This window comes from Canis lupus, chromosome 7 (genome assembly GCF_003254725.2).
Source record: "Canis lupus dingo isolate Sandy chromosome 7, ASM325472v2, whole genome shotgun sequence".
Taxonomy (NCBI): Eukaryota; Metazoa; Chordata; class Mammalia; order Carnivora; family Canidae; genus Canis; species Canis lupus.
This window is the reverse complement of record NC_064249.1, coordinates 77,775,442-77,789,961: the sequence shown is the minus strand read 5'-3', so window position 1 is coordinate 77,789,961 and position 14,520 is coordinate 77,775,442. Positions and strand designations below refer to the sequence as shown.

The 14,520-nt window shown below is 38.0% G+C and overlaps 1 protein-coding gene across 15 annotated transcripts in view; it reads left to right on the top strand.

Annotated features, from left to right (window-relative positions):
• LOC112648106 (centrosomal protein of 76 kDa) overlaps nucleotides 1–14,520 on the top strand; it is a 233,806-nt gene that overhangs the window by 101,484 nt on the left and 117,802 nt on the right. For all 15 annotated transcript variants that reach the window (XM_049111871.1, XM_049111872.1, XM_049111873.1 and 12 more), the window contains one exon: nucleotides 9,717–9,950. In XM_049111871.1, the coding sequence (XP_048967828.1) occupies nucleotides 9,717–9,950 (234 nt within the window). The remainder of the gene's footprint in view (nucleotides 1–9,716; nucleotides 9,951–14,520) is intronic.

Below are 14,520 nucleotides of genomic sequence, written 5' to 3'. Positions count from 1 at the left end.
CTTATTATTGTTTTAACTTGCAATTCCCTAATGTTGAGCATCTTTTCATATGTTATTTGCTATCTATATATCTTCTTTGATGAGGTGTCTATTCTAATCATTTGTTCCTTGGGTTCATTTTTATATCGAATTTTAAGAGTTCTTTGTATATTTTGGATACCAGTCCTTTATCAGATATGTGTTTAGCAGACATTTTCTCTCAGCTTGGGGTTTGTGTCATTCTCTGAACGGTGCCTTTCATGGAGCAGAACTTTTTAATTATAATGAAGTTCATTTTATTGATTTTTTTTCTTTCATGGATTGTGCTTTGGTGTTATATTTTTAAAATTGCCAAGCCCAAGATCACCTGGTTTTTCTCCTATGTTTTCTTCTAGTTTTGTAATTGTGCACTTTACTTTCAGGCTTATGATCCCTTTTGAGTTAATTTTGGGAAAGTTGTAAGGTCTATATAGATTTATATTTTTGCATGTGGATGTCCAACAGTTCCAGCACCATTTGAAAAAAAGACTGTCCTCTCTCCATTGAATTGCCTTTGCTCCTTTGTCAAAGTTCAGTTGACTGTATTTTTTGTGAGCTTATTTCTAGGCCTTATTCTGTTTCATTGATCTGTTTGTATTCTTTTGCCAATACCACATTGTCTTGATTACTGTGTCATGATATCCTTTAAAAATAAAATATGATCATATAATCCTATTCTCCAAATCACTTCAGTGCCTTGCCTTTGCTTTTATGTGATGAAGATTCAGGTCCTTCAGATAGCTCATGTGAAGCCTCCCTCCCCATCTCTTAGACTCTTCTTAGCCCTTCCTTTGGTCATTAAGATTTTGTTTCCCAATCATTCCTTTTTATTCTTGACCTCCAGGCTTTTATACTCACTGTTTCCTCTCTAGAATTCTACTCTAACTCCCTCTTCTGATTAGCTCTATTTGCCTTTCAGGTCTCCATTTAAAATTTATAGCCTTAACAAGGGCTTCCGAAATCTCCAAACTAGAATAGGGCTCCCTATTATACACTCTTATAACTCCCTCTCTTCTTTATTATAATGTTTAGCACAATTGTATGATTTATTTGTATGATTTATCTGTTGATTTATCTGTTTTCTCTGAAAATCTCTGTGAAGGCCAGAGATCTCATAGAGGTGTTTTTTCATTGTTCCATTTCCATTGCTATATACACTGCTCTTGATAAATACTTGTTAACTGAATTGATGAGTGAAGGGAAGGGAACTGTGTACAGTGGACATTAGCTAGATTCACTAATGGAAAAAGTGCTTTATTTGGGTAGATTTTACTAGATGTGAGGCTGCCACAGTTCGTGTTTAGAGACTGCAGTTCGTATTTAGAGACTGCAGCAGGAAATCATACTAAATCTTTTATATTTGTGTTTTGCAAAAATTTTAAATTACATACTCTGTGTAAAGCAAAATGCTAGGTATTGTAGCAAATACCAGAAAGAATCATAACTCATCCCTGTCTTAAAGAAGTTTACATTCTAGTAAAGGAGACAGACAGACTCAAATATTTTTAGGAAGTACAAGTCAACGTGAAGAGGGGCCAGATGAAGTGAATTAGTGTGGCAAGGGGAAGACTGCATGTGGGTTCAGTGGGCTTACATCAATCTTGAGTCTTTACACGAAACATTGGTGTTGGTGGGTGTGCTGTTCTCATGAGGCTACCCTCAGTGATGACATGGCTGGGCCTGGATGCCAGAGAACACTCGGTTTCATTCATGTTGTCTCTGTACCCCAAGGCTGTGGGGCTTTGGGGCCACTTATCACTAACTGGGAGGTAATTGGTCATGATGTAGTAACCTTTAATTCTGAAATGTGTGGTTTTATTGAATACCTTCTTTTTTCCACCCTTTATCAGCTGGTTAGGCTTAAAAACCACAGCCTTCTGGTGTGCTTCACTTATTCCATTTAACTTTAAGGTTTTATGCTGTAATTCCTATTCTCTTTATTGAATGTTAGAGTCTCTGGAAGTGTCTGGGGCAGGGGGTGTGGTGCCAATGTGACAGGACATGAACGATGATTTTTCAGCTGCCTGGAGCCTGGTAGTTCAGATGAATATTTTAGATCTGACACTGCTATTTCCAATGGGTTTTTCTTAACGTTTCCAGAGGTTTTGGCAAGTGAATTTCTAAAATAAATATAAGTAAGTATATGTCTAGGCAAGCTAGTGTGTCTGGATGCAGTTATGCTTTGATTATTGTTCTACTCCATAGCACAAGACTATCTGAAGAACCAGGTTTATGTTTTAGTGGAAGGTTAGAAGTTCCATCAGGCCATGGAGGTAATGAGTCACCTGGTGTACATGTCAGTCTAATAATGCCCACCCTTATTTTGTTGTGTTCCCAAAAGGTTTGGTTAAATATAGAACTATTTTATGGTTCAGTTTTAAATTAGGAAAGGTGAATAGATTTAGAATATTTAAACCAGACATAGTTTATCCTTGAGCTAGGAGACCTTCAAGACAATTTCAGAGGCTCTTCAGGGCTGGATCACCACTATAGTGGTCTGTTGGAATGAGAAGGATTGAAGAACAGGTATTTTTGCCTATGGCCATAAATTCCATATCCAGCATTCAACAATACAAGTATGAATGGAAGACATTTATAGTTTCATTCATATATTCATTAACTGTTAAGTCTTTGCTGTTTCTAAAATAACATAAAAACAAAGGTGAATCATAGAGGATTTTGCTTTCGAGGAGCTTAATCTTTTTGAGGAATTAACGTATGTATATGATTAACTATAATCCAAGTTAAAAAGTGAAATGTACCACATAAAGATACAAGTGAATGTCATGGCCATTTTGAAGGAAAAAAAATGATTGTTTTCCTCAAGAATAGTTGGTAGAGACTATAATGTAATATAACAGCTGGCAGCTGTTAATCAGGGTCAGCAAGTCATTATGGGAGAGATTCCTCTGAGCAGGGAGATGGAAAATAGATAAAAAGCCCACTAAATCCTTACTTGACGTGTATCATCAGAAGAGTTCTAGGTTAAGTAAACAAAAGTCTAACTTGAATTATAAAAACACAGTCATGACACCCCTGTCAGTTCTCAGACTTGAGCCATATACAGACTCAGAACCCCTTTAAGGAAGGAGAGTCCATGTCCTTCCTGCTGAGGAAGGAAGGACCCCTCTACACTGCCAAAAATTTACATTGTTAATTTTTCTTCCAGCCATCCCAAAGGGGATGCACTGCACTGGGGAAAGGAATTAATCAGATTATTTGGGAACTACTGGATGTTGGCTTTGAACTGACACTGATTCTAGCAGACCCAAAACATCATGGTGGTCCAGCTTACAGAGGTCAGGTGATCAGTGGGATTGTAGTTCAGGTCCATCTCACAGAGAGGCCAGTACATTTATAAACTCATCCCGAATCTAGTTATTCTCCAATTCTGGAATACATAATTGGAATAGGCATACTCAGCAGTTGTCAGAATCCCCACATTCATTCCCTGACCAATGAGGTAAAGGCTATTTTGGTGGGGAACACCAAGTAGAAGCTACTAGAACTGCCTCTACCTAGGACAGTAGTACATCAAAAGCAATAGCACATTTCTAGAGGGGTTACAGAGACTAGTGCCACCATCAAGGACTTGAAAGAAGTAGGAAAGTTGATCCCACATTTCTAATCAGCCTGCTTCTTTGGCTTGTGCAGAAGACGTTGATCATGGAGAATGACATTATATTACTATGAGCTTAACCAGATTCTGGCTTCAATTGCAGCTGCTGTACCAGATGTGGCTTCATTGCTTGAGTCAGTTAAGACATCCCCTGATACCTAGTATGCAGCTGTTATCTGACAAATGCTTTTTCTCTATACCTGTCAGTAAGACCACCAGAAGCAGTTTGCTATTACCTGGCAAGGCCAACAGTACACCTTCACTGTCCTACCTCAGGGGTGTGTCGACTTTCCAGACCTGTGTCATAATTTAGTTCACAGGGCTCTTGATTGCCTTTCTCTTCCATAAGATATCACAGTCATCCATTACATTGATGACATTATGCTGTTGGACCTAGTGAGTGAGAAATAGCAACTACTCTAAACTTATTGATGAAACATTTGTGTGTTAGAAAGTAGGAAATAAATCTGACAAAAATTCAGGGGACTTCCACCTCAGTGTAATTTCTACAGTCCAGTAGTGTGGTTCATATGGAGACCTCCTTTCTAAGGTGAAGGATAAGTTTTTACATCAGTTTCCACTCCCACCACCAAAAAAAAAAAAAAAAAAAAAAAAGAAAAAAGAAAGAAAAAGACACAGTGACTAGTAGCTTCATTATATTTTGGAGGCAGCATATTCCTGCAAATATATTGTATCACTCTGGCCCATACGGAATGACCCAGAAAGTTAATAGTTTTGAGTAGGACCCAGAATAAAAGAAGGCTTTGCAACAAGTCCAGGTTGCTATGCAAACTGCTCTGTCACTTGGGCCATGTGATCCATTAAATCCAATAGTGTTTGAATTGGCGGTGGATAGAGATGCTGTTTGGAGCTTTTGGCAGGTCCAGTAGGCAAAGCACAGTGCAGGCCTTTAGGATTTTGGAGCAAAGCCCTCCCATTCTTTTGAGAAACAATTCTTGGCCTGCTTCTGGGCCATAGTACAGACTGAACACTTAACCGTAGTCCACTTAACCATAGGCCACCAAATTACCATGTGACCTGAGTTGCCCATCATAAACTGGGTATTATCTGACCCTTTAAGCCATGAATTTGGGTCGGTATAACAGCACTGCATCATTTAGAATGGTATATATGTGATTGGGTGTAAGTAGACCCTGAAAGCACTGCCCAGATGCGCTTCTGGTCACTCCCTTCTCTTTCCTAACCTATATCTATTTGCCTTGTGGGGAGTTCTACAGTCAGTTGGCAGAAGTGAAGACTTGGGCCTTGTTTACAGATGGTTCTGCATATGCAGGTGCCATCTAAAAGTGGCAAGCTGCAGCATGTAGCACCTTTCAGAGATGTCCCTGAAGGAGAGTGCTGAAGGGAAATCTTCCCAGTGGGCAGAACTTTGAAGAATACACCTGGTTGTGCACTTGCTTGGAGAGAATGATTGGAACATTGGTGACAAGGAAATCTGGGGAAGAGAGATATGTGAATAGACTTCTCTTTGGCGGGGGGGGGAGTGAAGATATTTGTGTTTCAGGTAAATGGTCACCAAGGAGTGACCTCAGTGGAGAAGGACTTTAATATTCAAGTGAATGGGATGACCTTGTCTCTGGACACCAGTCAGCCTCCTTTCCCAGCTACCTTGTCATCACACAGTGAGCTTGGGAACATGGCTACAGCAGCATGGGTGGAGATTTTAAATACAGGGGCTTATCAACATAGATTTCCATTCACCAAAGTTGACTTAGCTTTAGCCATTGCTGAGGATCCAATCTACCATCAAGCGGAGACTAACACTAAATCCCCAATATGGCACTGTTTCCCTGGGTGATCAGCTAGTTACCCAGTGGCAGGTTGATTATATTGGACTGCTTTCATCATTGAAGGGTCAGCATTTTGATCTTACTAGAAGAGTTACTTACCCTTGATATGGATTTGCCTTCACTGCATGCAGTACTTCTGCCAAAACTACCATCCATGGACTTACAGAATGCCTTATTCACCATCATGGCATTCCACAGAGCATTACTTCTGATCAGGGAACTCAGTAGGAAAAAGTATAGCAATGGGCCAGTGCCCATGGAATTCACTGTTCTATGTTTCCCTGTCCTGAAGCAGAAGACTTTATAGGATAGTAGACATTAAGGAGGCTAAGGAGATGTGTATGAGTGCCAAATTCACAGTAAACTTGTGATTGTTAATTATATGTGCCATCTTTTATAATTTTTTTTTGAGTATAGTTGGCACACAATGTTACATTAGTTTCAGGTGTACAGCATAGTGATTCCACAAGTATATACATTATGCTCTGCCTTTTTAAAAAAAAATATTTATTTCAGAGAGCTTAAGTTGAGGGCAGGAGCCCAGAAGCATAGGGAGAAGCAGACTTCCCCCTGAGCAGGGAGGCTGATGCTTAAATATGACTGACCCACCCCAGATGCCCCTGTGCTGTGCCCTTTATATAACTTATTCACTCCATAACTGGAAGACTTTACCCCCCATTCCCTTTCACCCATTGTGTCTATCCCCCAATCCCTCTCTCCTCTGGCAACCACCAATTTGTTCTCTGTATTCATTTGTTTTGTTTTTTAGAGTGCACATATATGTGCATTCACACCGTATTTGTCTTTCTCAGTCTAATTTATTTCACTTAGCTTATTAATACCCTCTAGGTCCATCCATGTTGTTGCAATGGCAAGAAGTCATCCTTTTTTATGACTGCTATATATGTGTGTGTATGTGTGTGTGTGTGTATGCATGTGTGTGTGTGTATATGGATGGATGTCTGTCTCTCTATATCTCACACACCTTTCTATCCTTGGACTCTTAGGTTGCTTCCATATCTTGGCTATTGTACATAACTCTGTAATAAACAAAGTGGTACATATATCCTTTCAAATTAGTGTTTTTATTTTCTTTGGGTAACTATGCAGTAGTGGTATAACTGGATTGTATGGTAATTCTATTTTTAATTTTTTGATGAGCCTCCACAATGGGTATACCAATTTACACTCTACCAACAGTGCATGAGAGTTCCTTTTTCTCTATATCCTCGCCAACACTTATAATTTCTTGTCTTTTTGATTTTAGCCATTCTGACAGATGTGAGGTGATACCTCCTTGTGGGTTTGATTTGCGTTTCTCTGATGATTAGTGATACTGAGCACTTTTTTCATGTATCCGTTGGTCATCTGTATGTCTTCTTTGGAAAAATGTTTATTCAGGTCTTCTGCCCTTTTTTTGATGTGGAGTTGTATAAGTTATTTATATATTTTGAATATTAACTCCTTATTGGGGATGCCTGGGTGGCTCAGGGTTTGGGTGTCTGCCTTCGGCTCATGGCGTGATCCTGGCATACCGGGATCAAGTTCCTCATTGGGCTCCTTGCATGGAGTCTGCTTCTCCCTCTGCCTATATCTCTCCCTTTCTTTCTCTGTGCCTCATGAATAAATAAATACAATCTTTAAAAAAAAAGTCTGAGGCTCAACCCCTTATTGGATATATCCAATATATATATTTGCAAATATCTAGTATCTAAATAGGTTGTCTTTTTGTTTTTTTTGTTTTTTTTTATTTTTTATTTTTATTTATTTATTTATTTATTTATTTATTTTATTTTTTTTTTGTTTTGTTGTTTCCTTCATTGTGCAAAAGCTTTTATTTTGATGCAGTGTCCCGATTGTTTGCCTTCAACTTTGAAAATAGGAATCAGAGTTCCACGTCAGACCATACAAACCAATGAAAATATTCTGTATGTTCAGTGAAAAGTAGTAAAAACCTGTATTGTTTAAAAACCAGAGATCAGGGACACCTGGGTGGCTCAGTGTTTTGAGTGTCTGCCTTAGGCTCCAGGCATGATCCCGGAATCCCCGGATCAAGCCCTGCATCAGGTTCCCTGCTGGGAGCATGCTTCTCCCTCTGCCAATGTCTCTGCCTCTCTCTGTGTGTCTCTCATGAATAAATAAATAAATCTTGGGGAAAAAAATTGAATTAATTTACATTTAAATTAGTTTAAGTCTTATATTCATTTTGAAACTTTGCTGAGAAAATATTATTCCACTTGATAGGTAGATTTCAGATTTTGTGGAGATTTATTGAGTGAATGCCCTGAATGTTTTTAAGGAGTGAAGTATATGTGATGACAATGACTGTATTGTGTTTGGAACTCATCTTTAAAGCTTGTGACTTTTCCTTTTCTTTGATACCACCTAAACAACTTTTTAAAAAAAGACAGCATTGATGATGGCTACCAGTGGGATACAGAAAAGGATAGATCTGTTTGTTCGTGGGAGGCAGTGGGAGGTAGCTGGATAAACTAATCACTAATCATTGATACTCATTTTACAGATAAGAGAAATCAAGACTAAAATAAAAAATTTGCCCTAAGTCAGATGGTTAGTGGTAAAAGTTGGGATTTAATCTTAAATGGTTATTGGTAAAAGTCAGCATTTATTTTTTTTTAAGACTTTATTTATTTATTTGAGAGAGAGAGATAGCAAGAGAGCCGGGAGGGAGGTGCCAAGAGGGAGGGAGAAACAGCCTCCCCAGGGATCACGACCTGAGCTGAAGGCAGACACTTAAACAACTGAATCACTCAGGTGCCCCAAAAGTCAGCATTTAATCCTAAATATTTGGCTTTGTTGCCTGTGTTCTTCCCCACAAAATAGCTAAGGTGAGATGAGCCATTAACATTGCAAAATAGGGATCCCTGGGTGGTGCAGCGGTTTGGCCCCTGCCTTTGGCCCAGGGCGTGATCCTGGAGACTCGGGATCGAATCCCACTTCGGGCTCCCGGTGCATGGAGCCTGCTTCTCCCTCTGCCTGTGTCTCTGCCTCTCTGCCTCTCTCTCTCTCTCTCTCTCTCTCTCTCTCTCTCTCTGTGTGTGTGACTATCATAAATAAATAAAATTTAAAAAAAATTGCAAAATAAAACAGAAGGGTTGGTTATATGTGATTTTTTTTCTAAGAAGAAAAGAAAGGCTCTGCTGAGGAATAAAATAGAATTCCATATATTGGCAAAAGTCTAGAGCTTTTGTGAGGGTGCTATTAGACAATGGAGTCTACCCAATATTCCTAAATCAGGTTCATATTTCGAGAAGTAATATTGATGGAGGTGTGGGGGTAGGGTGGACTACTTGTGGACTACATTGAAATCAGAGTTTGAAAAAGTCTTTCATTTGTTTGCATCATATGAGAGATATGTTATAATAATTAATTGGAACTCAGCAATATGTATATGGATGTATATAGATTTTTTAGTTTCTGTTTAAGCTTAGTTAACTGCTACTAATATTTGAGCTTTCAGTCTCTCAGATCCCTAGTATTTCTATGAAACAGGCTTTATAAACACTGGTGTAAGAGTGCTGAAAGAATACGTTCTTTGAGAGCTCTATCTTATCTCAGAAATATCTTTTGGAAATGTGGAAAATCAACCTGGTTAGTATTTTATGTGAATGGATAGTGTTAGTTTTAGTGTATAGTATAAATATAAGAATAATTTATAAGTGAATGGGAATACAGCATTTGATAATAGTTCATAGATTTTCAGCTACTAGTGAAAGGAATAAGGAACTAAAATACTCTTGGTTTTGTGATTTGTTCATAGTCCTAATATGGCCTTTTATGATTGAATTATAGCTCAAAAAACCACTTTCAGATATCATATACTCATTAATATTACATGTAATACACCAACTTAACTGCACATTGTATCTTCAGTTGACTTCTGCATTTTCCTTTTTATAGAGTAGATAGCAATTGTGATCCACTAATGTATATTAAGATTCTGAATCTGAAGTATCACAGCTGATTGTTTTACTTTGTAAATGTATAAACAAATGTTTTCTTAAACAAAAATAGTTTGTGTATTGTTTTACCCTGGATTGAAGAAATCACACAAAATATCCATCTGGGATTTGCTTTTTTTAATGCGTAGATAAGACTTTTAAATATCTTCTCAAGTCTAATTTGTCACCTGTTTCTGAAATGGAATAGATCAAACCTAGCTTAAATGTCATATCAACTATTTTATGCCTTACAGTTAGTTCTGTAAAGCTGTTATCTCCATTAATAACCTTCCTTACTGTCCCTAGGTTATTGAATCTCTGGGAATTGTTATTTATAAAGCACTGGACTATGGTTTGAAGGAAAATGAAGAAAGGGAGTTAAGCCCCCCACTGGAGCAGCTAATTGATCACATGGCCAATACAGTAGAAGCTGATGGGAGCAATGATGAAGGCTATGGGGCTGCCGATGAAGGTCTGGAAGATGAAGAAGATGAAAAGAGAAAAGTCTCAGCCATCCAATCATACAGAGATGTCATGAAGGTAAAGGGGCAATTTACACAGTACTTGTTTTTTTAAGAGTTGTTATTTCACTTTAGACTTGTAACTGTAGTGAAAAACTGGTGGTTACCTGAGGAGGAGGTAGGTGAGGGATGGGGTGTAAAAGGTGATGGGAATTAAGAAGGGCACGTGTGGGCAGCCCAGGTGACTCAGCGGTTTAGCACTGCCTTCGGCCCAGGGCGTGATCCTGCATGGACCCTGCTTCTTCCTCTGCCTGTCTCTCTGCCTCTCTCTCTCTCTCTCTGTGTGTGTGTCTTTCATGAATAAATAAATAAATAAAATCTTTTTTTAAAAAAGGGTACGTGTTGAGATGAGCACTGGGTGTTGTATGAAGTGTTGAATCACTAAATTATACACCTAAAACTAATATTACACTGTATGTTAACTAGAATTTAAATAGAACTTTTTAAAAAAGCATATGAGAAAAAATAAGTTATAAACCGGAAAAAAAGAAGTGAATGGGAATACAGCATTTGATAATAGTTCATAGATTTTCAGCTACTAGTGAAAGGAATAAGGAACTAAAATACTCTTGGTTTTGTGATTTGTTCATAGTCCTAATATGGCCTTTTATGATTGAATTATAGCTCAAAAAACTACTTTCAGATATCATATACTCATTAATATTACATGTAATACACCAACTTAACTGCACATTGTATCTTCAGTTGACTTCTGCATTTTCCTTTTTATAGAGTAGATAGCAATTGTGATCCACTAATGTATATTAAGATTCTGAATCTGAAGTATCACAGCTGATTGTTTTATTTTGTTTTCTTGACTTACTTGGTGACATTTATATGTAATGAAACAAGTTTATAGTTGGAATTGAAATTTTCTCCTTAGTTAAACTTCCTGTGTACTTGAAGGACATAATTTCTACAATGCTAAATGCGCAGAGATCAAAATTAAGATTTGTCAGTTTAGTTTTAAAAGAGCATCTGTATATTATGTTAACTAGATTTTGTAAGCAGTATTGTTATCTATCGCCTGTTTTCCAAGTTTTTTTTTAAGCATTGGATGGGAATAGAGAGGAACCTTGAAGACAGTACTTTTCAGCTGTATTACAGCATATCCTGCTTCTTGTTCCTTCTTAAATGATAAATCTCCCTGGGAACTCTGGAATAAGACTCTATAGTTAGGATGCTTATGAAATTCAGATGTATTCTTTAGCTCTTTTAATACTTGCAGTGCTTTTCATTTTAAATCGGTAGCCACACAGGCAAAATCCTTATATATGTACAAATTGAAATTTTATACATTTTATATTTTCTAGATGTTAAATTATATTTTGAAATATATAAAGGCCAGATAAAACTTTTTGTAACTCATAAATGACCTACTTGTTCCATTGTAGACCAATGATAATGATAAAAAGTGAAGAGTAAAAGATTTTTCCATTGAGACATAAATCTACTACTAACACCTTTAAAAAGCTTTTTGGTATAGAATATATTGGGAGCGGTGAAATCGAGGAGAATACCCACTTGACCAGTAGAATGATAGATGTCATAGCTGGATTGCTCTCTTATACTGCAGATTTAAGAAGATAAGGGCTAGAGATTTATTGGGATCTTAGAGTTCTTATTCAATAACATTGAATATGTTAATTTATAAAACAAAAATTCTCGGGACATTCAGCAATGTGAACCAGTAACTTTCATTTCATTTTATTATTTTTTAATTTGAGCTACTTTGGCCTCCTGCCTACCTATCTTACTGCTATCAGAATATGAAAAATAAATAATTAAAAGGGTGTTTACATATCATAAAACTATCCATTATTCATAGCCATATAGTGATACTTGGAGTCTGTGGTTTGATAAGTGGGTTGAAATCTTCAGTTAGCAAACCGACTTCTTGTTTTCTTTGTTGGAATAGAAGACAAGAATTAACTGAAGGAATAGAGCTGCCTTTTCCTTGTTTGAAGCAGAAATATGAAACTATGTTTGAATAATATAAATAATAGACTATTTAGTAACTTGGAGACAGCTTGTTTTTAATTCTTAGTGAATGAGACCACTTTAGTATGTAACTTTACCCTGCATAATCATTCTTATTCTACATATTTTAATTTATGTTTTAACATGATATTAGTTGAAAAGTGCTTTCACATTTGTTGTTCTCTGAGCCTTGTGATAATACTTTGAGGTAGATTGGGAAGGCATTTTTATACCCATTTTACACATAGAAGAACTAAAGCTCAAAGAGATATGTGACTTCTCCAGCTTCATAGAACTGAGAAAGTGAGAAGAAGCGTACCTGGTGGTTAAATTCAGAGGCTTACATTCTGGTAGGCCTGATTATGCCATTTTCTTCATACCAGCTGTTGTTGCCCTGGGTTATTTAATCCTATGGTCCTTACCCTTTTATAAAGTGAGAATAATATCTGCCTGATAGAATTTTTTTCTTGTAAAATTAGATAATATAATCAATATCAAATATCTAGTATAGTCCTTGCCATGAATAAAAATTTAATAGCACTTACCATATGCCAGGCATTTTTCTGGGCATTAGGGACATAGCAGCAAACAACATGCAAATGATCCCTACCTTTATGGCTCTTAATTGTAATGGAGAAAAACAGAATATAAACAAATAAAGCATAAACACATATGTTTTATGACTCATTTCAGGGCTTTTTGCCCCTGCATATAAATCAGAATGAATTGCAGTCACAAATTTATGTCAGAGATAGAACATGTTCTTCCCTTAAATTAAGACTATAATACCTAAAACATTTTCCTCTCAATTTAAGAATTTCTTGAGAAACATAGATAACCAAGTGTTTAATAATGTCAAGAAGCATTAAGGAAAGTTCATTTTTAAAACTTATGTTCGGGCAGCCTGGGTGGCTCAGCGGTTTAACGCCACCTTCAGTCCAGGGCGTGATCCTGGAGACCTGCGATCGAGTCCCACGTCGGGCTCCCGGCATGGAGCCTGCTTCTCCCTCTGCCTGTGTCTCTGCCCCTCTCTCTCTCTGTGTGTCTCTGTCTCTCTGTCTCTTTGTCTCTCACAAATAAATAAATAAAACTTAAAAATAAAATAAAACGTATGTTCTTGGTGCTCTTGGGTGGCTCAGTTGGTTAAGTGTCCAACTCTTGATTTCAGCTCAGATCACAATCTCAGATCATGAGATTGAGCCCCCTACCTTCCTGCATTGGGCTCAGTGTACTCAGTGGAAAATCTGCTGAAGATTCTCTCTCCCTCTGCCCCTACCCCCCGTGTGCATGCTCTTGCTCTCTTTCTCTTAATTAATAAATATTTTTTTAAAAAAATTACTTTCTTATCTGTAAATACATTCTGGAAAACATTCAATTAACATGAGTCAAAAAGAAGAGATTGGGGATCCCTAGGTGGCTCAGCAGTTGAGCGTCTGCCTTCGGCCCGGGGCGTGGTCCTGAAGTCCCGGGATCGAGTCCCACATCCAGCTCCCTGCATGGAGTGTGCTTCTCTGCCTCTCTCTCTGTCTCTCATGAATAAATAAAATCTTTAAAAAAAGAGAGAGATTGGTAGATGTGAAGGGAAAAGTGGTGATGATGGAGTGTGAAGTGTGCAGGAATGGAAGACCAAAGAAGCAGGATTAGGGATAATGGGAGAGTAAGACTTGAAACGGTGGATAGAAAGGGCAAGTTAAAAAAAGTGGTATAGAATCTAGAAAAAGTACCTGAGAAATGACTGAAATTAATATGAGAATAGTACATGGAGTTCTTCATTTGAACTGAATGTAAAATTCTTAGTTTATTTATATGCTTATTTACCTTTTGAAGTATTCAGTAAGCATTTAGTGTGCCTTCTTTGTGCTGAGTGCTCTGTCAGCAGTATGTTGCTGAGAATAACTAGGGTTAAGTGCACCCCTATGAGGTATTAAAGACTAGGTGTGTAGGAACATACTAGCCCATGCACTATGTTTGTGCAAATTAACAATAGGCATTCCTTCTTGAAGATACTTCACAGCCATCTGTAAGAAAATTGTTGTAAGTAGAAATTTGCAATGTCTGTGATGTGGAGGATGTCCTTGTAGATATAGCACTCTCGTGAACATTCGGGACCTACCAAAGTGGTGGTCCAAAACATGTACATGAGATGCTAAGGGAGCACAGAGAAAGGCACCAAATTCAGCCTGGTGGATTCTGGTGTTCTTATATAATCCAGTCCCCCTAATAATTGGGGAATGCATGTAAAGCAGTACCATATACAACTCTTTTGCAAGCAAGAAGTTACTTTTTTTGGAGAAGCTGGCCAGGTGCATGGGCTGGCACCTGAGCTCTCTTTACCCTGGTAAACGCCAGGGTAATGGATGGAGATGTGCCATCCTCTGTTCCCTCCAGGGTAGGCAACCCCAGAAGTGCGGGTCTAGCAGCACAGGGCCCTCGATTGGAGGGCAACCCCAGCGGACAAAGCCAGCTATGCTCAGTTCCCTTCAGAAGAGGTAGACGCTGGGAGGACACAGGACAGCGAGAACTCTCCTGCCACTGGGTGACCTTTAATTTGTGCAGATCAGGGCCTCCACGCCTGCCCCCAGGAGGATCTAGGCCAGTGTGCACTGAGA